The sequence below is a fragment of the Tursiops truncatus genome, chromosome 2 (genome assembly GCF_011762595.2).
Source record: "Tursiops truncatus isolate mTurTru1 chromosome 2, mTurTru1.mat.Y, whole genome shotgun sequence".
Classification (NCBI taxonomy): Eukaryota; Metazoa; Chordata; class Mammalia; order Artiodactyla; family Delphinidae; genus Tursiops; species Tursiops truncatus.
Genome location: NC_047035.1, coordinates 118,641,596 through 118,667,401, shown reverse-complemented (window position 1 = coordinate 118,667,401; position 25,806 = coordinate 118,641,596). Strand labels below are relative to the sequence as shown.

The 25,806-nt window shown below is 44.5% G+C and overlaps 1 protein-coding gene across 1 annotated transcript; it reads right to left on the bottom strand.

Moving 5' to 3' along the window:
* Window positions 1–889: 889 nt before the first annotated feature.
* CHRNA3 (cholinergic receptor nicotinic alpha 3 subunit) lies at window positions 890–25,806 on the bottom strand. Its single transcript, XM_019950343.3, has 6 exons — window positions 25,713–25,806; window positions 23,893–24,032; window positions 23,735–23,779; window positions 22,498–22,607; window positions 8,091–9,102; window positions 890–1,260 (listed from the first exon to the last, which is right to left on the bottom strand). The coding sequence occupies exons 1-6, from the start codon at window positions 25,804–25,806 to the stop codon at window positions 1,132–1,134; spliced, it is 1,530 nt and encodes a 509-aa protein (XP_019805902.1). The 3' UTR covers window positions 890–1,131.

The window sequence follows — 25,806 nt, the reverse complement described above, 5'->3', positions numbered from 1 at the left end:
CGGGTTCATGCCCCGGTCCGGGAAGATCCCACATGCCGTGGAGCGGCTGGGCCCGTGAGCCCTGGCTGCTGAGCCTGCGCGTCTGGAGCCTGTGCTCTAAAACGGGAGACGCCACGACAATGAGAGGCCTGCGTACCGAAAAAAAAAAAGTATGATGAGGATGTGGAGAAACTGGGGAGAATCCATCCTTGTACATTGTTGGTGGCAATATAGAATGGTATCGCCATGGTGGAAAACAGTATGGCAGTTCCTCAAAAAATTAAGAATAGAATTGCCATATGATCGAGCAATTCCACTTCTGGGTATATCCCCAAAGGAACTGAAAGCAAGGTATCGGAGAGAGTACACCCATGTTCATAGCAACATTATCCACAACAGCTAAAACATGGGAGCAACCCAAGTGTCCATCAACAGATAAATGGATAAGCAAAATGTATATACTTAAAATTGACTATTATTCAGCCTTAAAAAGTAAGGAAATTCTGCAATATGCTACAACATGGATGAACCTTAGGGACATTCTGTGAAGTGAAATAAGCCAGTCACAAAAAGACAAATACTGTATGATTCCACTTATATGAGGTACTTAGAGTAGTCAAAGTCATAAAGATAAAGTGTAATGATGGTTGCTGGTGGGAGGGGAGACTGGGGAATTATTGTTTAACTGGTCTGTAGTTTTACAAGTTATGGGGATGGATGGTGGTGATGGTTACACAACAATGTGAATATATATATATATATATATATATATTTTTTTTTTTTTTTTTTTTTTTGGCGGTACGCGGGCCTCTCACTGTTGTGGGCTCTCCCGTTGCGGAGCACAAGGCTCTGGACGCGCAGGCTCAGCGGCCATGGCTCACGGGCCCAGCCGCTCCGCAGCATGTGGGATCCTCCTGGACCGGGGCACGAACCCGTGTCCCCTGCATCGGCAGGCGGACTGTCAACCACGGCGCCACCAGGGAAGCCCTGAATATATTTAATACCACTGAACTGTGCCCTTAAACATGGTTAAGATGGTACATTTTATGCTAAGTGAATTTTACCACAACAAAAAATAAAATTAAAAAAACAGTGAGCCGCCTCTCCCCCAATACACATAAGTAACCTCATAAGTAACACACAGTTTAGTGCTTATGCATCATCCCTGGCCATCAAAGGTTGCAGAAACAATCCTGCTGTCCCTAAAATGCACACCAGAATGAAAACCCACAGAAATATACGATCAATCACCATGGCAACATACTTCCAATCGTCTTGAATCTGAAAGACAAAAACAAACATCATGAAAGAGGAAAAAATAAAGCAGGAAGGAAAAGGCAAGGTGGACACATTTTCAATATTGAATATCGAATAAATGGGTTTCAGTAGAAGAAGCCATTCTGCTTGCCAATATGCAAGAAACCTCTTTTTTCTAATGGATGTAGTCTGAGGAAGTCTACCATTCTCAAGTTTCTCTTTATGCACTAGAGAAACAGGAATAAAATATCTGTCATATTAAATGTTTTAAATCAAATTTCTTAACATCTACATAACCCTTTTTTTCCCTAAAAATTGAATTCCAATTTATAAAGTTAGTTAAAACCAGTTAACTTGATTTACACCTCTGCAGGAGGATTCTGGGCCTTTGTTAGAATAGCTAATACAGTCCAACATAATTCAAAGTACTAGCTCTTATCCAGTTTTAGATACTAATTTCCTTGTAACGTCTGTTTCAAAAATGAAATAAGCACATCAGGGTAAGCCCATCATCACTCTTCCTCTCCCACCGCCCTCTCTCCACAATGCCCAACTAGCCAAGTATCATCTTCAATTAGAAGGCCAAAGTATCATGGAATTCCGTACAGTTACAGAACAGGTTCAAAATCAGAAATCAATGCTGACCATAAAGTAAAGATGGAAGAAAGAGCAAGACTAACTGTATATAAGACAGCTTCAATTTAGGCTTGAAATAGGAAGGAGAACTGCACATTAATTATACTAGACAACTCAGAAGGGAAACCATAATTGGACTGAGAAAAAGAGAACCCATAAATCAACTGATTTTGAAGAAATAATCACATAATAGAGAGGCAGCATGTGATTTAGTAATTTAATTAAGTGCACTGAAATGGGGCTGGGAGACAAGGATTTTATTTCACCATTATGAGCGTGAGTGAACATGTCCCTCTGATGACATTGAGAAGTCAGTGGATTAGAGCTATAATGCCCTATTTGCCACCGGTTACTTATTTGAATTCCTAAGACTTTGGGTGTAAAAGATTCCAATATACAATAGACGCTGTGATTCCTGCCAACCCCCTACTGGCTAAACCTCCTAGGGCCTAGGAGGCAGCGGGGTGGGAAAACCAAGACTTGTTATAATCCCAGCTCTGCTCCTTTCTAGGCACGAGAATCTGGGTAAATTATGTGACCTCTCTCAGCCTCAATTTCCTCCTTGGTGAATCGGGGATAAGAACAGTACCTAATTCAGAGAGTTGTTATGAGGAGTAAATGAAATATGTGCCTGGCACAGGGTCCTTAATGAATAATACCTACTGATATTAATGCTGATTTTAAAAATGACCATTAACCAAGTATATATCTCCCTCTGAGAGCACTTCACATGGTTTAGCCTGGTGAAGAAAGAGGGGACTTGGGTTTTACACATGAATACAAACAGTGCTGCAAATAGAGCTGGGTGAAACTTAATTTTATGTCTAACTCTGAGTCTTTAAGGCACAAGGACACTGGTCATTCTCTGGAAACTTTGGCACTAATGATGCATGAACAGGTAGATGAGTGTTGGGCAGAATGGTGAACTAGCCCAAGCACTTGGCTCTGTTTCCCAGCCCAACCCTGGAGATGTCCCAGAAACAAGAGGAGACCGTGCCTTAAAGACTCTCAGAAACCTGGGCAGGTGTGGACTGCTGAGTGTGAGCATGCGGTTGGAAGAGAAGGGTCTCGGTGGAGGGAAGGTCTGGGGAAGGCTTGGTTGTGCTCTTCTCTCCCCCAACCCTGTGCCTCTTTCCAGCCTGCCACTCCCAGCCCAGAGATGCAGGCAGGGCCACTTGTCAGCAAAGTAGGGCCTGGCTGAGGGGAAGAGCAGAGCAGAGGTGCCCACTGATTGGTGGGGCCTGAGGCTTCCCTCCTCGTTCCCCACATCAAAGATGAACAACTGCAGTTGAGTGAAAGGGACGTGGGGGAGCTCCTCACGGACAAGGTCAGCTGGAGGGGAGGAAACGCCCCTGAAGGGGCGTCTAGCCCAGTTTGTGGCCATGTGGGTCCTCTGCCTTGGGAAGCATGGGTTTGGGCCCCTCAAACACAGTTCAGTAAGGATGGCTGACACCCCCAGAAAAGGTGAGTTTACAGGCCCCCAATACACAAACTTAGGTATTTGAAAGAAAATTCATGGAACAGATAGGTTAAGAATTTAAACTAAACAAGACAGTCTTTTGAGACCATCCAGATAGTCACTGGATAGGAGAGAATATTGGAAACACGAAGTTAGGAACAAGCAGTGTTATAGAAGAATCAAGTGGAAATACAAGTGTGAACAACAGACAAGTCGCGATAAAGAACTCAAGAGCTGGGGTGACTGGCAAGGGTAAATACAGCCCCGGAAAGAAACAGGGAGGAGAGTAAGGACCTCACCTGGGGCAGCGATGTAAAAGAAAAGCTAGGAGATGGAGAAGCTGGGAGCAGAGGTATCCCATCTGTACAACAACAGTTCAGGGAAAGAGAAAAGAAGGGTGAACAGGATATCTTTACAGAAATAACATTGATTTCCCCAGAGTTAAAGTGAGATGAAAAACCTTGGAATTAAATGGCTCACAGGAATGCCAAACAGACTAGGAGAGACCCACACCAACACGTTGTGTTTGGTGTCATTCGATTTCTCTACAAACAGAAAATTCTAATAGCTTCTAGATAGAATAGATTGCTTGCAAAGGAACAACATTCAGATTAACTTAAAACTTTTTCAGAAACGACACTGAGGCAAAAAGGCCATGGAGTGTTATTTAAGTATTTAAGGAAAAGAACTTCAACCCTAGAATTTCGTATCCAGCTAAACTCTCACTTAAAAGTGAGGGCACATAGGGTTCCCTGGTGGCGCAGTGGTTGAGAGTCTGTCTGCCGATGCAGGGGACACGGGTTCGTGCCCCGGTCCGGGAAGATCCCACGTGCTGCGGAGCAGCTGGGCCCGTGAGCCATGGCCGCTGAGCCTGTGCGTCCGGAGCCTGTGCTCCGCAACGGGAGAGGCCACAACAGTGAGAGGCCTGCATACTGAAAAAAAAAAAAAAAAAAAAAAAAAGTGAGGGCACAATACAGTTTAAAAAAAAATTATTTATTTTTGTCTGTGTTGGATCTTCGTTGCTGTGTGCGGGTTTTCCCTTATTGCGGTGAGTAGGGTCTACTCTTCGTTGTGGTGCGTGGGCTTCTCATTGCGGTGGCTTCTCTTGTTGTGGAGCACGGGCTCTAGGCGCGTGGGCTCAGTAGTTGTGGCACACGGGCTTAGTTGCTCTGCAGCGTGTGGGATCTTCCTGCATGAGGGCTCGAACCCGTGTCCCCTGCATTGTCAGGCAGATTCTTAACCACTGCGCCACCAGGGAAGCCCCACAATACATTTTTAAGCTTACAGGCCCCAAAAGGTTTACCCGTAAACAATCTTGAGAAGGCATGCCAACACAAAGAGATAAATCCAGGAGGACACCATAAGTAGATGTGAGGGGTGACTACAGACTAAATAAAAAAAGGAAGGTCAAAAACCAAAACATATATTCATGAAAAACCAAAACTAAAGCTCTAGTAACACCCAGGTAGCCAAAGCAGTGAGGAAGATCAGAGGGGAAGGACAGTGGGGTGGGGGCAAAACACAGATACTTAAAAATGTAAGAGACCAATTGATATGGAAAACGGAACTTGAGCATGGGTTTAAATCAGTTAGGAAGAGCTAGCAGAAGAATAAAAATAAAGCACACGACTTTCAACCAGCAAAAAATATTCAAACTTTCTAGTAAACAGCAAGAACTGAGGCAAAAAAAAAAGTAAATGGAAAACGTGAAATAAGATGGCCAAAATTTAACCCTAGAAAACAGTAATTACAACACATGTAAATAAATCATTGATCAGAAGTCTAACTCTAGTTGGAATGAATGAACTAACAGATACACATACATATAGATATATAGATATATCTCTCTATCTGTATCTGAACCAAACAAAACAAGTTGTATCAGGGTTATTAGCTCAAAAGATCATGGCTCTGATCTATGCACACCTCCAAGACCTCAAGAACAACTCATACAGTGGAACCAACTTCAAACGATCAGCCGTCAAAACCGTAAGACGGAGAGTATTAACATGAGACCACAAGCTCCCTAACTAGTTTTCTAACTTGTAACCCAATCCTAGCCCTAACTCTGAATTTAGAGTATTAAACACCTCACAAGTGTGAGCAAGTAGGGGTGACCAACACAAACAACTTGAAAAGAGAACAGCCAAGGCAGGTGACACGATGACACTCCTGTCCCTTTGGGATCTGGCGTGTCCAGGGACAGTCATTCACAGGCTCTCAGCACCCTCAGGAGATGGCTCTGGGAGAACCAATCCTGTTCATTCCAAGTGCCTAGGAGCCCAGGACAGTTAAAACCAACCAAGTTGGAGCCAGGGAATTAGGAAATTAAAATACCTCTAGAAAACTCTATGTAAACAGCAGCATGTCTGTCACACAGTAAGAGAGAAAGAAGGCATCCTTCAGACAGCCCAACTCTCCTCAGAGCACTGAGTAGGCATCTTTATTCTAACACTTGCCACCCTTTCATAAACAGGTTGCAATCCACTGGACGGTGGTCCAGATTTCTGCTTTCTCTGGAAAAACAATGGGACCACATTCATCTGTGGTAACAGATGACCAGAAGTGAGCAGTGGCTGCCCCTTGAGATGAACCATGTGCCTCTAGCTGGCCACATTCAGGCTATTTCACTAATTTACCTTCCTGGCATTTCAGCTGTGACTTCCCTTTCAGTAACATTTTTTTTTTTTACTGTCTGCCTCCGTCACACATCTTGTGGAAACTCTAACGCTAACTAAAACCCTCGTGAAACTCTTAACACCTTGTATGGTTCCTAGTAAATAATTTTTGGAATAAAGATAGTTTCTAATAGCCTGACAAAGACGATGGGTACTTAGATCTCAATCTTTAGTAAATTATCACTCAAAAGAAGTGATTATTTTAAAAAGAAAGGGTAGAGAATATCTGCAAAAGTGAGTAGTGTTAGACAAATGAGATTCTCTAATCATGTACTTAATGTCCAACAACTGCTTCAGGGACTTCCTGGTGGTCCAGTGGTTAAGACTTCGACTTCCAATGCAGGGGGTGTGGGTTTGATCCCTGGTCCCGGAGCTAAGATCCCACGTGCCACAGGGCCAAAAAACCAAAACATAAAACAGAAGCAATGTTGTAAAAAATTCAATGAAGACTTGAAAAAAAAAAAAACAACCAACCAACTGCTTCAACTGAATTTAAAGGAGGGCCTGACTTTTTGGCTAAATTTCTGGTATCAGTGGGAGGTTTTGCATTGTTACAGTCACAAGTGGGCTCAGAGTTGCTCAGATGGGTGGGGTGAGGACACGGGGCCACTGTTGCTATCTCCCTCCTGTCTCATCTACTTTAATATGCCGTTCACAGCTGAATAAAAGAGGCTCCAGACATTTCCTACCAACATTAATTACCTACAGTGCATCAGGAGCTGAAATTATCTGGTAATTAGCTCTTTGCTAATAATCAACTTAGAACCAGTTAATTTTAAAGCAGAGCTTCTTAAAAAATTATTGAACATGATTCTGGTAACCTTGGGGGTAAACAGTGTGGGAACAGCCAAACACATAAGTGTAAAGCTTCCCCATTACTAATACCTATCACTAGTTCTAGCATAAGATTTTTGAAGGAAATACAAGTTCACCCAATGAAAAAAAGATGGGCAAGAGTGTGAATAGATAGTTCACAAAAGAAGATATCCAAATGGCCAATAAGCATATGAAAAAGAGCCCTAATCATTAGTCCACAGGGACAAGAAAGGCCACTTCACCCCCGTTTGGCGGCGATGGGCAGCAGCTGGAACTCTCAAACATTGCCAGGGGGCATGTCAATCGGCTCAAACCCTTTGGAAACCTGACAGTGTCCACTAAAGTGAAAAATACACCTCTCCAGTGATCCAGCAATTCCACCCCTAGGAATGTAGCCAGGAGAAACGAGTGTATATATTCACCAAAAGATATGTATAAATTTATAGCAGCTTTATTCATATCGCCCCAAACTGGAAATAACCAAATGTCCAACAACCGTAGAACGAATAAACAGAAGGCGGTGTCGTCATACTGTAGAATCTTACACACCAATAACCAACCAAAAGGATAAACCTCAGACATCTTCGTACACTTTGCTGAATGAAAGAAGTCTGATATGAAAGTTTATGCTATGCGATTCCACGTATATGAAGTTCAAGAATAGGTAAAATTAATTAACATAAAAGACGTCGGGATCAGTGGTTACCGAGGAGGGAGGGAGGGGGTTACTGACTGGGGAGGGGCACAAGGGAACCCTCTGGGGCACTGGAAATGTTCTATACCTTTACCTAGATCATGGTTATGTGGGTGTACACATAATGTAAAAATTCACTGAGATGTAGACTTAAGAGGTGTGTACTTTATGTAAATTACTCTTAAAGGGGAGTAGGGAGACACAACGAGTAAAGTTTAAAACGTCAGCTCAGCTGATCAATACTAATTGGAGATCATCTGGCCTCATGCCCTCTTCCAGCCTACCTCCTAATCCACTCACTCAGCATCAGGTGTTCCAATGTCCCAAACTGCTGGCAGCCCAGCAGCTAAATGCAGGGCACCACATACTCACAACCTTTATCATCCCATTTTACAGATGAAAAGACAGACTCACAGAGGTGAGGCGGTGTATCCAAGGATAAATAACTGGTAAATGAGGAGCTGGTCTGAACACAAGCCACTGATGCCAGTCTAATTCCTTGCCCACAAGGAACCAATACAATGTTTGTTGAATGAATGAATGACCAATGTAATAACAGACATATCCTTACCTCTTTGGCTTCATTCTGTGCTTTCATATTTTCAGCAATATACTTGACACTTTGGATAGCTTCTTTGATTTCTGGTGACAGAGCAGAGAGGGACAGCACGGCATTGACGGATTCAGAACTGGAGCTTCTCGTGAGATTGGCACTGAAATTCAGGATTTTTACCCTGCAGTGGTGGCAGTGGCTACATAGCTCGTCCTGGCAGGGGTAGCCTTCTTTGCAGCTCTTGGACTCTATGTGGCTGAAGCAATTCAGGTTTGAGAGCTCAGCGCTATTGAAGGGTCTTGGCCTCTGAGTGTTACCCTCACTGCTTGCCGGCCTGGTCATGAACATGACCCTGGGAAGAAAGTTCAAGAATATGGTCTTCACCCACATGGGCATCGTGTGTGTGGTGGGGGTCCTGTAGTGCACGTTGAGCACGAAGACGGTGATAACGATGGACAAGGTTACAAAAATCATGGTGAACAGGAGGTACTCGCCGATCAGGGGAATCACCAGAGAGGTGGACGGGATGGTCTCAGTGATCACCAGCAGAAACACAGTCAAGGAGAGGAGGACCGAGATGCAGAGAGTCACCTTCTCGCCGCAGTCGGAGGGCAGGTAGAAGACAAGCACAGTCAGGAAGGAGATGAGCAGGCAGGGGATGATGAGGTTGATGGTGTAGAACAGGGGCAGGCGCCGGATGTACAGCGAGTACGTGATGTCCGTGTAGATCTCCTCGCAGCAGTTGTACTTGATGTCATGTTTGTAGCCTGGGGCTTTGATGATGGCCCACTCACCACTCTCCCAGTAGTCCCTGAGGTTCATGGAGGAGCCGATCAGGACCAGGTCGATTTTTGCCTTGTCGTAGGACCAGGAACCAAACTTCATGGTGCAGTTCTGGTAATCGAATGGGAAGTAGGTCACATCGATTTTGCACGAGCTCTTAAAGATGGCCGGGGGGATCCAAGTCACTTCCCCCGTGTACTTGAGTAAAGCTTTGGTCTTGTCGTCCACCTGGAAATCCCCAACAGCACTGCGGAGACAAAGAGGAGGTGTGCGGCACACAGGTCATTACCATGTGGTCAGCTAGCCCAGCTTCTCACGCTGCCAGCAGGTAAACGGCAAGTAACGATTTGTAAAACTGCAGAATATGAGAGCTCAAAGTGCTGTAAAAGGTCTCGCAGTTCACCATCCCATTTACCAATGGGGATACTGAAGCCCAGGACCCCCCAACCCCCAACGATCTGACACACTCATCAGCCCCCACCCTGGGGCACGTCATGGGTTCATTCCACACCATACAACTCCCAGCTTGATATATATGGAGACACTCCCAAATGCCAGAGATTTTTTTCTCCTTTAATTGAAGAAATAAAAGAAATGAATGAAAGTGGTCATCAGAGGCAGGTGTTTAGGTGACCTTGGGGATATTTGCCACTCGCTGTCCCTATGGTTTGGCCCTGGTAATGCCTCCTCATTCTGTCTGCATTGGGAGCCCAATGTGTGTACACACACGGATGTCAAACCAGACCGTGGACCTGGAAGGGGCTGCAGAGACCACCGTAGGAGCCCACTGCCATTAAACTGAGCCTGTTAGATGGGTCTATTACCAGGCCCTATCTCTGGACCCTGGTTCTACCGTTTACCAAACTCCCCATTCCTCCCTGCACTGTTTTAGAATGAATAATCATGTTTTCTGATTCCTTGTCTTTCAAACCCAGCATGACAGGTTCCTTTGCCTTCTGTGTCCCTATCCTTCCCCATGTTCCTTCTCCCTTCTGTTTAGCTATGTGCGCCCTTTCTATGCAGAGACATACATTATTCCTAGAATTGGCTTGTTGGCATTTATCAGCTGGTTTGTGCAGTGGAAGATTTGCTGATGACCAGCTCAACACCCCGTCCAAGCTCACATCTGAGCATGAAGCCAGCCGGTCCTCATGACAATGGCCTCGCCCAGTGAAAGCTCTTGACATTTCCATGGGTCAGCCCTGTTGATTTCTTAGAGTTCTGCATTTGAAGGCATGTATGTCCTTCTAAAGGGAGCAACCACTATACCCATTTGCCTGAAGAGCTGGAAAAAAAAAAAGACAAACCTATACATTTAGGGATATCCTGTCTGGTTGTTACTGGATAGCACTGTGTGAAGACAGGAGGGGGTGTGTCCGGGGTGTGTCTCCTTGCTGGTCTCTGGCCCTCCCACCATCACGTGCGTCTGTCGAGCAGGACAGTCGTTACATGTGAAGGGTTGATGTCAAATCCACTATCCGCCTTCACTCCAGCCAGCTGGGTTGTCCCAAAGGTGCCCTGCTGTGTTTATATGTTCTTAGCCCCACTTTATCCTACTGGGCCCTCAATTCCCCACAAGAAGAGGATTCCCAGCTCCAGGAGGAAAGGAGGGGTATGAGAAGTGGGGAGGGGGTGGGGACCCACACGGCCCCAAGTGGACTTGACCATGTTGGGCACCAAGGAGTCCTGGGAGGCTGGCCTACATTACGCAGAGGGCTGAGAGGACCCCTGGGAAGGCAGAGGCCTCCAGAACAACTTTCCTTAGGCATCTGGATCAACAAAATGGACCTTCAGAGCCCAGGGACTAGTCCACTGGCCTGCCCCCTATTTCTGTACATAAATTTTTATTGGAGCACACAGCCATACCCATTTGTGGTCTATTGTCTGCAGCTACTTTTAAGCTACAAGGGCAGGACTGAGTAGCTGCGACAGAGACTCTAAGGCCCACAAAGCCTAAAATACTTAACTACCTGGCCCTTCACAGGAAAGCTTCATGATCCCTGCTTTAGTCTGATCCCCTCATTTTACCGACGAGGAAACTGAAGGTCAGAGGGCAGGACTGGCTTGCTCAGGGTCCCACACAGAGTCTGTGGCAGGGCCTTGACCAGTCGGAACTTGAGTCCTCAAGTCTGTGTGTCCAAAAGGCCAAACACTGGAGATCAGCTTACCTTGGTTGCTGGGGCACATGTCTGCTATTTTCCAGGGATCCTGGTCACTGTGGCGGCTGCCTACAGACCCCCACAGCTGTGTCTGCCCAGACCAGGAGGCCTGCTTGCTGACAGCGTCAGTGGCCTAGCTCTGCCACCAGGAGACAGAAGATGAAGACCTCGCTGGGTACCAGGGTCTGGCAGAGCCCCAGCCACAGAGAGGGTGCTCGGTAAGTACTAGCTGACTGAACGGATGACCAAAAAGATAAATGAAGCTCTCACCCCCCTGGATGCCCAAGAGATGGTTGGCAGCAGGGGTCAGCAAAGGGGGAAAGGTCTCACTCAGCCAGTGTGTTGCTGAACCACGTGAGCTGATTAAAAAAAGAAAAGGCAGGGTGGGTGCAAATGATTAGTTGAGGTATCACTTTAATAGAAGGAAAGAGTAAGAGCTGAAGTGGGGCGAGGGTGGTGAGTGGTATGAGAAAGATCACGATGGCATCCGTTTCTTTAACCTTTCCAAATTTCCTCAGAAAAACAGGGCAACAAGATAGCAAAAGAAAAATCCCACTGCCCACGTGGTCAACAAAGTTAGGTTACGTGGAACTCTAAGAACCTCAGGTGTGAGAGAGTGGGGTTGAACCACTACCACCAGTGGGACCTGCGTGGGATTCGGGTGGGGTTAGCTGCTGTGGAGGTGGCTGAGGGAAGAGGAAGGGAAGTTCTCCTGTCCCGAGAGCCCCAGACAGAAATCACCAAGAGGTATCTGCCCCTCAAAAAAGAGGACCCCGCTCTGCACTGCATCTTCAGCAAGGGGAATGGTGAAACAGAGAGGGCACCACAGGTGCCAGTTTGTGGGAGAGGACAAAACGATGGGGAGCCACCAGGGTCTGCAGAGGAGGCTGGGCTGGGCTCGATCTCAGAAACACCTCCCACCCCAACTGCCTTCCAGAAGGGCAGAGACCCACCCAGAAAAAAGCTGCATAGGGTAGGCTTCAAATTGAACAGCGTGGGAAACTGAGGGTAAGAAAAAGAAGATGGTTGAGAAAGTAGAGAAGCAGGTGTCTAGAAGTGGCAGCTCTCAGACTGTGGAGGTGGCTACACGGAGTATTTAAATGCTTCAAGGGAACCACTTGAGGAGGGAACTCCCAAGCAGGTGACACAAGAGACCCACCCTTACCCACTCCCATCCCCTCTGGGAACCTGTCCTAAAAGTACAACAAAGGCCATCTATTTAAACAAGAGCAACAGAAAAGGATTAGACTGAACCTCATATTAACATATTGTAAGAAAAATATGAAAAGTAATTGAATGACAATAACATACAAACAGACAAGTGCACACCGCAAAAATATAACCTCAGAGCAGATGAAACTGATAATCTGACATTACAAATTAAGGTAATAGAAAGAACGATCTTTAGAAACTTTGAAAGAGCCGCATAAATTAGAAATAGAAAAGTTAAGAATTTGGGTAAGCAATAGGAGGATGAATAAAGAACTGACAGAACTTAGGAAAGAACGGGAAGAAAGAAATTTAAAAAATCATTTTAGAAATAAAAACTAAAACGTAACAAGCAGCACACACCATGGAAAGTATTGTGATGAAAATAAAAAACAGAAAGGAGAAAAAAAATTCTTTTAAATCAAAAAGAGACAAAGAAAAAGAATGTGAGAGAAAATAATATGGAAAGAATATAGGTAAAGCAGTTCAAATATAGGTGAAAATGGAGTTCCTGGAGAGATAAAGCAATAGAACAGATCTGAAAAACTCTAATTCACAAAACATTTACTGGAATAAAAGAAGGCTTCTTATGTATATGGTACAGAGTAAAACAACTAGATTTTAAAGATAAAGGGTAAAATATCTTTGGGTTACCCAAGAAAAAGAACAACGCCCTTGTAAACAAGCTGACTATGCATCCAAGTTCATCCAGAACAGTCCTGGTTTACATCTGTGGTCCTGGCACACGTATTAATAGAGTCCCTTTACTCTCCCCAAAGTCACCAGATTTTACAAGAAAAAAAGAAAATTAGACTGGCAATCGTTTTTGACAGCAACACTTCATACCAGAACATGAGTCAGCATTTTTAAGGTTTTCATGGAAGGAAAGTATGAGTGAAGGATTTTATATCAGCAAATGACCTAAGAGTATTACCTAAAAAGGCTACAGTGAGTTACGAACTTGTAAGAACTTAGGGTACACTGTGTCCACGAACACTTTCTGAGGATTCTACTAGAGAATGAACTTCAAAGAACAAAAACATGGCAGGAGAAACTGGCATAAGAAGGTAAAAAGTCTTTCTAGTGTGTTGAAATGAAAAGAAACTCTCACCCGAGGTTCAGAGAAACTGAAGTTTCAGTTAGGAGAGAGGAATTGAAAGATAGTCTCTAAATCTTATTTTCAGCTTCAGATTCCAAGGAAATTCCTTATGATATTTGCTCCTCTCCATATCCGATGGAAGCTTTTCACTATGTCTCTCAGTATTGTTAAAAGCACACATCCCTAAAGTACCCCAGCTGTTCACCCAAGATTGCCAGCAAGAAAACAGCTATGAAATGCAAATCATAAGATTAAGATCTGTGCCCACTTTCTTAATTCTAGCTTAGCAAAAATTCTTACTACCCTGCTCAGCTCCTTAAGAGCCTTTGGACCAGGAGATTTCTACAAACCAGTTAATTTATCTCCTGTCCCAGTTCTTTAAGGACCAATTTACAAGTTGCATGAAAGAAACACATTTATGAATGCTGTCTTTTCTTGGAAAAGCAGTAAACAAAACACGGACCTCTAAGAGTTTTATAGTTTCTGGCCTTCCATTTAGGTCTTTAATCCATTTTGAGTTTATTTTTGTGAATGGTGTTAGGGAGTGTTCTAATTTCATTCTTTTACATGTAGCTGTCCAGTTTTCCCAGCACCACTTGTTGAAGAGGCTGTCTTTTCTCCATTGTATATTCTTGCCTCCTTTATCAAAGATAAGGTGACCATATGTGTGTGGGTTTATCTCTGGGCTTTCTATCCTGTTCCATTGATCTCTATTTCTGTTTTTGTGCCAGTACCATACTGTCTTGATTACTGTAGCTTAAACTATAATTCAGAAAGAGTCACGTACCACAGTGTTCATGTTCAGCTCTATTTACAATAGCCAGGACATGGAAGCAACCTAAGTGTCCAGCGACAGATGAATGGATAAAGAAGATGTGGCACATATATACAATGGAATTACTCAGCCATAAAAAGAAATGAAACTGAGTTATTTGTAGTGAGGTGGATGGACCTAGAATCTGTCATACAGACCGAAGTAAGTCAGAAAGAGAAAAACAAATACCGTATGCTAACACATATATATGGAATCTAAAAAACAAAAAGGTTATGAAGAACCTAGGGGCAGGACAGGAATAAAGATGCAGACCTACTAGAGAATGGACTTGAGGACATGGGGAGGGGGAAGGGTATGCTGGGACAAAATGAGAGAGTGGCATGGACATATATACACTACCAAATATAAAATCGATAGCTAGTGGGAAGCAGCCACACAGCACAGGGAGATCAGCTCAGTGCTTTGTGACCACCTAGAGGGGTGGCATAGGGAGGGTGGGAGGGAGGGAGACGCAAGAGGGAAGAGATATGGGGATATATGTATATGTACATGTACAGCTGATTCACTTTGTTATAAAGCAGAAACTAACACACCATCGTAAAGCAATTATACTCCAATAAAGATGTTAAAAAAATTAAAAAATTAAAAAAATAAAAACACGGACCATCTTTGGAGTAAAGAACACTTCTCTTTTAACCCATGAATAGAAAGTGGGATTCAACCAAAAACGTAGCTTCTCTAGTCCCAATACGAACAGTAAAACATATTGATTGGTACTAATTCGGCATACAAACCAAAACACAGAATGCTTTAAAATCTGATTAGACTAATTCTATACGAAGTGTTTTGTTGAAAAATGCTCAGTGGTTTTTTAAGACATTAGAACTCCAGAGATAAAGCACAGTTACAAAATTGAAGTCTGTCAATACCTGGAGAACAAACTAGTACATACTGTAAAATACCAATTAAAATTATGTTTGTCTAATAACAGAGGTTAAATGTGGAAGGTGTCAGGTTTGTATGGGCTTATGAAAGAGGCAGGTTTTGTAGGTGCCACAATGGGCAGATTCAGATAGGCAGAGGAAGAACCTCTGAAAGAGAGAGAAAGGCGCAGCTTCCTGTGGCTGGTGGGCAGATGCACGTGTGCAGTGTGAGGCAGGGGCAGGAGCATTCGTTGGGTGAGTAAAAGAATGAAGCTTGGAGAGGAACCAAGATGCTGGAGTAGAAGGACATGCTCTCACTCCCTCTTGCAAGAACACCAGAACCACAACTAGCTGCTGGACAATCATCAACAGGAAGACACTGGAACTCACCAAAAAAGATACCCCACATCCAAAGACAAAGGAGAAGCTACAATGAGGTGGTAGGAGGAGCGCTATCACAGTAAAATCAAATCCCATAACTGCTGGGTGGGTGACTCACAGATGGGAGAACACTTATACTGCAGAGGTCCACCCACTGGAGTGAAGGTTCTGAGCCCCATGTCAGGCTTCCGAACCTGGGGGTCCAGCAACAGGAGGAGGAATTCCTAGAGAGTCAGACCTTGAAGCCTAGTGGGAATTGACTGCAGGACTTTGACAGGACTAGGGGAAACAGAGACTCCACTCTTAGGGGGCACACACAAAGTAGTGTGCACATCAGGACGCAGGGTAAGGAGCAATGACCCCAGGGGAGACTGAACCAGACCAACCTGCTAGTGTTGGAGGGTCTCCTGCAGAGGCGGGGGTGGGGGGGCGCTGTGGCTCACCATGGGGACAAGGACACTGACAGCAGAAGTTCTGGGAAGTACTCCTTGGAGTGAGCCCTCCCAGAGTCTGTCATTAGCCCCACCAAAAGCCCAGGTAGGCTCCAGTGTTGGGTTGCCTCAGGCCAAACAACCAACAGGGAGGGAACCCAGCCCCATCCATCAGCAGACAAGCAGATTAAAGTTTTACTGAGCTCTGCCCACCAGAGCAACAGCCAGCTCTACCCACCACCAGTCCCTCCCATCAGAAAACTTGCAGAAGTCTCTTAGACAGCCTCATCCACCAGAGGGCAGTCAGCAAAAGCAAAAACAACTACAATCCTGCAGCCTGTAGAACAAAAACCACATTCACAGAAAAACAGACAATATGAAAACACAGAGGGCTATGTACCACATGAAGGAACAAGACAAAACCCCAGAAAAACAACTAAATGAAGTGGAGATAGGCAACCTTCCAGAAAAAGAATTCAGAATAATGATAGTGAAGATGATCCAGGACCTCGGAAAAAGAATGGAGGCAAAGATAGAAAAGATGCAAGAAATGTTTAACAAAGACCTAGAAGAATTAGAGAACAAACAGAGATGAACAATACAATAACTGAAATGAAAACTACACTAGAAGGAATCAATAGCAGAATAACTGAGGCAGAAGAACAGATAAGTGAACTGGAAGACAGAATGGTGGAATTCACTGCTGCGCAACAGAATGAAGAAAAAAGAATGAAAAGAAATGAAGACAGCCTAAGAGACCTCTGGGACAATGTTAAATGCACCAACATTCACATTATAGGGGTCCCAGAAGGAGAAGAGAGAGAAAAAGGACCAGAGAAAATATCTGAAGAGATTAGAGTCGAAAACTTCCCTAACATGGGAAAGGAAATAGCCACCCAAGTCCAGGAAGCACAGTGAGTCCCATACAGGATAAACCCAAGGAGAAACACACTGAGACACATAGTAATCAAATTGGCAAAAATTAAAGACAAAGAAAAATTATTAAAATCAGCAAGGGAAAAATGACAAATAACATGCAAGGGAACTCCCATAAGGTTAACAGCTGATTTCTCAGCAGAAACTCTACAAGCCAGAAGGCAGTGGCATGATATACTTAAAGTGATGAAAGGGAAGAACGTACAACCAAGATTACTCTACCAGGAAAGGATCTCATTCAGATTTGATGGAGAAATCAAAACCTTTACAGACAAGCAAAAGCTAAGAGAATCCAGCACCACCAAACCAGCTCTACAACAAATGCTAAAGGAACTTCTCTAAGTGGGAAACACAAAAGAAGAAAAGGACCTACAAAAACAAACCCAAAACAATTAAGAAAATGGTCATAGGAACATACATATCAATAATTACCTTAAATGTGAATGGATTAAATGCTTCAACCAAAAGACACAGGCTTGCTGAATGGACACAAAAACAAGACCCATATATATGCTGTCTACAAGAGACCCACTTCAGATCTAGGGACACGTACAGACTGAAAGTGAGGGGATGGTGAAAGATATTCCATGCAAATTGAAATCAAAAGAAAGCTGGAGTAGTTATACTCATATCAGATAAAATAGACTTTAAAATAAAGAATATTATAAGAGACAAGGAAGGACACTACATAATGATCAAGGGATCACTCCAAGAAGAAGATATAAAAATTATAAAGATATATGCAACCAACATAGGAGCACCTCAATACATAAGGCAACTGCTAACAGCTATAAAAGAGGAAATCAACAGTAACACAATAATAGTGGGGGACTTTAACACCTCACTTACACCAATGGACAGATCATCCAAAATGAAAATAAATAAGGAAACAGAAGCTTTAAATGACACAATAGACCAGATAGATTTAATTGATATTTATAGGACATTCCACCCAAAAACAGCAGATTACACTTTCTTCTCAAGTGCACACAGAACATTCTCCAGGATAGATCACATCTTGGGTCACAAATCAAGCCTCAGTAAATTTAAGAAAAGTGAACTCATATCAAGCATCTTTTCTGACCACAATGCTATGAGATTAGATATGAATTACAGGGAAAAAAACGTAAAAAAGACAAACACTTGGAGGCTAGACAATATACTACTAACTAACCAAGAGATCACTGAAAAAATCAAAGAGGAAATCAAAAAATACTTAGAGACAAATGACAATGAAAACACAATGATCCAAAACCTATGAGATGCAGGAAAAGCAGTTCTAAGAGGGAAGTTTATAGCTATACAAGCCTACCTCAAGAAACAAAAAACTCAAGTAAACAATCTAACCTTACACCTAAAGGAACTAGAGAAAGAAGAACAAACAAAACCCAAATTTAGCAGAAGGAAAGAAATCATAAAGATCAGAGCAGAAATAAATGAAATAGAAACAAAGAAAACAATAGCAAAGGTCAATAAAACTAAAAGCTGGTTCTTTGAGAAGATAAACAAAATTGATAAACCATTAGCCAGACTCAACAAGAAAAAGAGGGAGAGGACTCAAATCAATAAAATTAGAAATGAAAAAGAAGTTACAACAGACATGTCAGACATACAAAGCATCCTAAGAGACTACTACAAGCAACTCTATGCCAATAAAATGGACAACCAGGAAGAAATGGACAAATTCTTAGAAAGGTATAACCTTCCAAGACTGAAACACGAAGAAACAGAAAATATGAACAGACCAATCACAAGTAATGAAATTGAAACTGTGATTAAAAATTTTCCAACAAAGAAAAGTCCAGGACCAGATGGCTTCACAGGTGAATTCTACCAAACATTCAGAGAAGAGTTAACACCCATCCTTCTCAAACTCTTCCAAAAAATTGCAGAGGAAGGAACACTCCCAAACTCATTCTCTGAGGCCACCATCACTCTGATACCAAAACCAAACAAAGATACTACCAAAGAAAAAAATTACAGACCAGTATCACTGATGAACACAGATGCAAAAATCCTCAACAAAATACTGGCAAACAGAATTCAACAACACATTAAAAGGATCATACACCATGATCAAGTGGGATTTATCCCAGGAATGCAAGGATTCTTCAGTATACGCAAATCAATCAATGTGATACACCACATTAACAAAATGAAGAATAAAAACCATATAATCATCTCAATAGATGCAGAAAAAGCTTTTGACAAAATTCAACACCCATTTATGATAAAAACTCTCCAGAAAGTGGGCATAGAGGGAACCTACCTCAACATAATAAAGGCCATATACGGCAAACCCACAGCAAACATCATTCTCAATGGTGAAAAACTGAAAGCATTTCCTCTAAGATCAGGAACAAGACAAGGATGTCCACTCTCACCACTATTATTCAACATAATTTAGGAAGTCCTAGCCATGGCAATCAGAGAAGGAAAAGAAATAAAAGGAATACAAATTGGAGAAGAAGAAGTAAAACTGTCTCTGTTTGCAGATGACATGATACTATACATAGAAAATCCTAAAAATGCCACAAGAAAACTACTAGAGCTAATCAATGAATTTGGTAAAGTTGTGGGATACAAAATTAATGCACAGAAATCTCTTGCATTCCTATACACTAATGATGAAAAATCTGAAATAGAAATTATGGAAACACTCCTGTTTACCACTGCAACAAAAAAAATAAAATACCTAGGAATAAACCTACCTAGGGAAACAAAAGACCTATATGCAGAAAACTATAAGACACTGATGAAAAACATTAAAGATGATACTAACAGATGGAGAGATATACCATGTTCTTGGATTGGAAGAAACAATATTGTGAAAATGACTATACTACCCAAAGCAATCTACAGATTCAGTGCAATCCCTATCAAATTACCAATGGCATTTTTTACGGAACTAGAACAAATCATCTTAAAATTTGTACGGAGACACAAAAGATCCCGAATAGCCAAAGGAGTCTTGAGGGGAAAAACGGAGCTGGAGGAATCAGTCTCCCTGACTTCAGACTATACTACAAAGCTACAGTAATCAAGACAATATGGTACTGGCACAAAAACAGAAACACAGATCAATGGAACAAGATAGAAATCCCAGCGATAAACCCACCTGCCTATGGTCAACTAATCTATGACAATGAGGCAAAGATATACAGTGGAGAAAAGACAGTCTCTTCAATACGTGGTGCTGGGAAAACTGGACAGCTACATGTAGAAGAATGAAATTAGAACACTCCCTAACACCATACACAAAAATAAACTCAAAATGGATTGGAGACCTAAATGTAATACCGGACACTATGAAACTATTAGAGGAAAACGTAGGAAGAACACTGTTTGACATTAATGACAGCAAGATCTTTTTTGATCCACCTCCTAGAGTAATGGAAATAAAAACAAAAATAAACAAATGGGACCTAATGAAATTTCAAAGCTGTTGCACAGCAAAGGAAACCATAAACAAGACAAAAAGACAACCCTCAGAATGGGAGAAAATATTCGCAAACGAATCAACAGACAAAGGATTAATCTTCAAAATATATAAACAGCTCATGCAGCTTAATATTAAAGAAACAAACAACCCAATCCAAAAATGGGCAGAAGACCTAAACAGACATTTCTCCAAAGAAGACATACAGATGGCCAAGAAGCACATGAAAAGCTGCTCAACATCACTAATTGTTAGAGAAATGCAAATCAAAACTACAGTTAGAATGGGCATCATCAAAAATCTGCAAACAACAGGGCTTCCCTGGTGGCTCAGTGGTTGAGGGTCCGCCTGTCAATGCAGGGGACATGGGTTCGTGCCCCGGTCCGGGAAGATCCCACATGCCGCGGAGTGGCTGGGCCCGTGAGCCATGGCCGCTGAGCTTGCACGTCCAGAGCCTGTGCTCCACAACGGGAGAGGCCCCAACAGTGAGAGGCCCACGTACAGCAAAAAAAAAAAAAAAAAAAAAAAAAAAAAAATCTGCAAACAACAAATGCTGGAGAGGGTGTGGAGAAAAGGGAACCCTCTTGCACTGTTGGTGGGAATGTAATTTGATACAGCCACTATGGAGAACAGTATGGAGGTTCCTTAAAACACTAAAAATGGAATTACCATATGATCTAGCAATCCCACTACTGGGCATATACCCAGAGAAAACCATAATTCAAAAATACATATGCACCCCAATGTTCATTGCAGCACTATTTACAATAGCCAGGTCATGGAAGCAGCCTAAATGCCCATCGCCAGACAAATGGATAAAGAAGATGTGGTACATATATACAATGGAATATTACTCCGCCATAAAAAAGAACGAAATTGAGTCATTTGTTGAGACGTGGATGGATCTAGAGACTGTCATACTGAGTGAAGTAAGTCAGAAAGAGAAAAGCAAATATAGTATATTAACGCATGTATGTAGAACCTAGAAAAATGGTACAGATGAACCCGGTTTGCAGGGCAGAAGTTGAGACACAGATGTAGAGAATGAACATATGGACACCAAGGGGGGAAAACCACGGTGGGGTGGGGATGGTGGTGTGCTGAATTGGGCGATTGGGATTGACATGTATACACTGATGTGTATAAAATTGATGACTAATAAGAACTTGCAGTACAAAAAAACAAACAAAAAAAACAACTAATACTAAACTTTCTTTGGGTTATTTGTATGGAAATATATTAATATAAATGATTCAAACATTACATGAAATTTCTAAAAATCTTATATTTTCTGGTATAATGTTAGAAGTCATAATTCTAGTTATTACTTTAAAATGTATATCTCAGAAATAACTAAATTTCCTTGTCAATTGCATTATTATGAACTTTCATCATATCTTTAACCGTGGTAATATTTAAGTCTTTTGTCATTTACAGAGAGTTCTGGGTGTACTCTGATGCTTTCGCAAAATGTTCCTATAAAAAGGTTTCATCTTCAGGGAATTCATGGAAAAGACTCTGAGAAGTATAGGTTTCTGGTAACTGACTATACTGCTGAACTGAATGAATAAGCATTTTCAGAACTCTAATGGAAAACTGATGAACTCATAAAAGTGCTAACAAAAGATCAAGATGAAAAAAATTAATTACATGGGACTGAGTGAACTGATGAGGATGATTACAATTTTTGTGACTTTCTGTTTGAATAATAAAAAAAAAATCCCACAAGGACTCAGAGGCAAAAAATATACAAATCAATTCTCACTGCAAAGTAAAGGAGCTGTTACAGTGGAGGATTACTGGACTAAATGTCAACATTATGACAGTATGAGTGTGTTTCGTGTTTGGTAGTTGCAATCATTGTTACTTTTGTTGTGGTCATCCATTAAAAAAAAAGAATGAAGGTTTCCTGTGGTCTAACCATGGGGCGTGGCTACAGCCTGACTTACAGGGATGGTCAGGTCCTGCCTTGGTGAATTAAGCCCACCCCCATGTTTCCTTCCTTGCCCTTCCTCCAGTCTGTAATTGCATATTTGGATACTGTAACTCATTCCTGTCTTCCCTGGTGTGTCTGATAAACTCCTAGAGGCAAGGGGGAGGGTATCTATCTTGTGCCACAGTATCTCTAGGACCTGGCACATAGTAGGTCAATAAATACCTGCGGAATGAACCAAATGAATGGAGCTCTCTTGGAAAAGGTCCCAGGAAGACCAGGCTGTAAAGCACAGCAGGCCAAGGACCCAGGTCCAGGCTGACAGCCCTGAGAGGTGGGGGCCACCAAGCACCTTACTTGTTATACAGCACAATGTCTGGCTTCCAGATCTTCTGTGCAGGGACACGCATGAACTCCGCTCCATTGTAGTCGGAGGGGTTCCACTTCAGCTTGTAGTCATTCCAGATCTGGGGGGAGAAGGCAAGGAGGGAGAGGGGGGCAGTGGAAGGACAAGCATGGTTTTACTTCTTTTGACACCACTCATCTTGGTGACCTCCCCACCTCGGCTGCACGTCAGAGCCGCCTCTGCAATGCAGACCACACTGGCCCATTCCTCATGTGGGTGCTAGCGGGGAGACAGCACTGGGCTGAGTGTGCAGACCGCCTCCTAGCTGCCCCCATGAGTGGGGCAAGCCCAGCCCCCATCAATCAGTCAGGACCACTAGGGCTTTCTCCAGTCATTTCCAGGTCCAGGTCCCTGCCTTAAGCTCCTGCTGTTTACATTCCTGAAACGGCTTGGACATGCCATCAGGCCCCAGTAACGGCGCTCATGACACACAGAACCCTCTTCCACCTCCGGGTTGAGCAGGGTTGGCCTCTGAAGGGTCTGGGGAAGGAGCCATGATCCCACCAGGGCCCAGGAAGTGTTTGGGTGTAGAGGCTGGGGGATGTGAGGCCTGAGCACCTGAGGGGAGAGAGGTGAAGCTGTGGCTGGAGGGAACGTGTACCATAGGGCGGTGAGTGGGCACCGTGCCCATCTGGCTTGCCAGCCTCCTAGGAAGGAAGGCTGCATGAGCTGAGTGTCCAGTGGGCTGAGCTGGTGGAAGGATCACCCTTAGGCCAGTGAGTTATCTGTCCATGTCTGCACAAAGCCTCCCTGGGGAGAACATGTGGAAGCCCATTTCTTTGGTCCCAATCTGAACAGGAAAATCCAGAACCCCAGCTCCCACCCCCCCCATCAACAACAAGGATGAGTTTTTAGCAAGAGGAAGGGGAAGAGGTGCCTCAGGCGCCACCCTAGAGTCGGGGCCAGGGCTCCAGGCCCGGGTCAGCCCCATTTTGTCTGAGCATGGAGGTCTCTCTTTCCAGGACGCAGTCTATCGTCTGTGACTTGAGGGGCTGGGCCCTGCAGTCTTTCCACAGGGGTGCAGAGCAGTGCATATGACCCCAAGCCCAGGTAGAGACAGACCAGCCAGTCAGTGGACCTCAATCTGGGTCCACAGGAGTGAAGTAGGCGTTTTGGCCCTTGGTTCACAGACAGCAAATAAAGCAGTCACCACCAGAGGGCAGCAGTGCCCAGGGTCTGGTCACTTACTTGCTTGAGCCACAGGTTGGTCTCCATGATCTGGTTTACTTCATCCTAGAAAGAGAGATTAAAGTAGATGGTGAATTACAAAAACAAGGCTGGTTCTGGGAAAGGCTATTCCAGAAGCTCCATACCCCACGGCCACGGCTTGTGGCTCTGGCACTCACCACCTTCACCAGCTGAGACATGGACACTTCAAACTGGATGATGACTGGGTCAGACACATTGGCCACTGGCCGGATGATCTCATTGTAATCTTCGAACAGCCGCTCAAACAGACGATGCTCGGCGTCGGAGGCTCTGGCCACTGAGGGAAGTAGCCCTGTCAGATCCTGGGGAAGTCACTTTTCCCCTCACCAGGGACACCATCCACCTACAGCTTCCTCTCCATCTGCTGAGGGTACTCTCTGAACTCCAGACTTTCAGACTAGTCCTACTCCTTGAAGTTAAAGACTAGGAAACTGAGGCCCAAGAGAGAAGGGATTCCATCAGGTCACACACATTCGTTGAGAAGCACAATGATTACAAGCCTGGGCTCTGAATTTGGATAGATCTGGTGCAAATCCTGACAGAATCCTTGTGAGCTGTGTGAGCTTAGGCAAGTGGCTTAACCTCTCTAAACCTCATTTCCTTCATCTGTGAAAGATTATAAATGTATCCACCTCTTAGGGTTGTTATAAGTGAAGTGCTTAGCTCCATGCAGGCATATGGTAAGAGCTCAGGAACCGTCCTCACCATCTTTGTTACTGCACGGCAGCAGCGTGATCCAAATGCAATCTGCCTGCATACAGCCACAATGGAGAGACGACCAGTCCACTCCCAGGGCAGGAGTACCCCAGGGCCCGAGGGAGACTACAACCTAGGACTGGGGCTTTCCTTCTTCCCACCCAGGACCCTGTAGGGGTTTGGCCACCGAACATCTTAGAAGCGGGTGCCTACGTGGCTCCCATGCTCTCAGAGTGCGACCCACGGTTCCCGCTGATGTTGTCTTCACATCCTGATCAAAGACCCTTCCCTCTCTGAAACCCTTGGGGACCCTCTTTGTTTATAAGCCACACTCCAGGCATCTTGAGTCAGCTGTCTGCTGCTTCTCACAGATCTGGGAAAAATCTGGGGAGGGGATGAGGGGAATCCTTTAAGTCCAACCCAACTTCTCCAGGGATTTTGACTGTCCCCTAACCCCCCCTCCAAATAAAGAAGGGGCCACATTCAGGAGCTCCGTGGGGAGTGTTCAGCGCTCTGAGTACTGGGGGCCTCAGCACCGGAGGGGCAGGAACAGCGCTCTGAGTGCATGGTCACAACGTGGTCTCCCAACACACTTACCCTCCCAGCTGCAGGGACCGCCTGCAGCCCTGCCAAATCCCTCGTCCCCTGGTATCTACCACCCCTCCCAGGACACTCAAAAGCCTTTCTATCAGGGCCGGCTTCTCCCTAACAAGCTCCTCTTAGAGACCGGGCAGAAGGCGAAGGCGGGGAGGTGCCAGGAGTGCGTAGAGGCGAGGACAAGGAGGAGAGGCTGGCGCCCCTTAACGACTCCCCTCTACCCCAGGTGGCCTTGAGCAAATCTTGAGCCCTCTCTGGCCTCAGCTTCCCCAGATATTCGTAAAACGAGGAGGTGGGCGGGATGCAGACAGTGGAACCCGCGGCCTGGGCGCGTCAGTTCAGCACCCAGTGCGCCAAGCAGGACAATGGGCAGGGCCGAGACTCGAATCTGTAACGCTGGGCTGTGGAAGGAAGAGCCCCAGTGCGGGCCCTCCCCGCGCCTCCAGGGAGCGCACAAATCACTCTCAAGGAGGGGCCCGCCGAGGGGAAAACACGCACCCCCCACCTAACTCGCCGCCGGGCCGGAGCCAGTCCACGCGAGTTTCGGGTCCCCAGCCACGGCGCCCTTCTCCCCACCTCGCGCTGCACTCCGGGCCGCATCCCCTTCGGACCCCGCTCGGGCTGGGCGCCCGTCCCTCCAGTCCCCCTCGCCCCGCGCGCGTACCTGGCAGCAGCAGCAGCAGAAATAGCAGCAGCGGCGGCGGCGCCCAGGGAGGCAAGAGCTTCGCGACGCGGACTCCGCGCGGCTGGGCGCCCAT

What these genes read in the sequence shown, in the direction of transcription:
- CHRNA3 (XM_019950343.3), bottom strand. Translation starts at nt 25,806, where the DNA reads ATGGGCGCCCAGCCGCGCGGAGTCCGCGTCGCGAAGCTCTTGCCTCCC. An exon ending in TGTCTCAGCTGGTGAAGGTG is followed by an intron (nt 23,780 to 23,892) that starts GTGAGTGCCAGA and finishes CTCTCTTTCTAG; the next exon opens with GATGAAGTAAACCAGATCAT. An exon ending in GACATTGTGCTGTATAACAA is followed by an intron (nt 9,103 to 22,497) that starts GTAAGGTGCTTG and finishes TTGTCTCCGCAG; the next exon opens with TGCTGTTGGGGATTTCCAGG.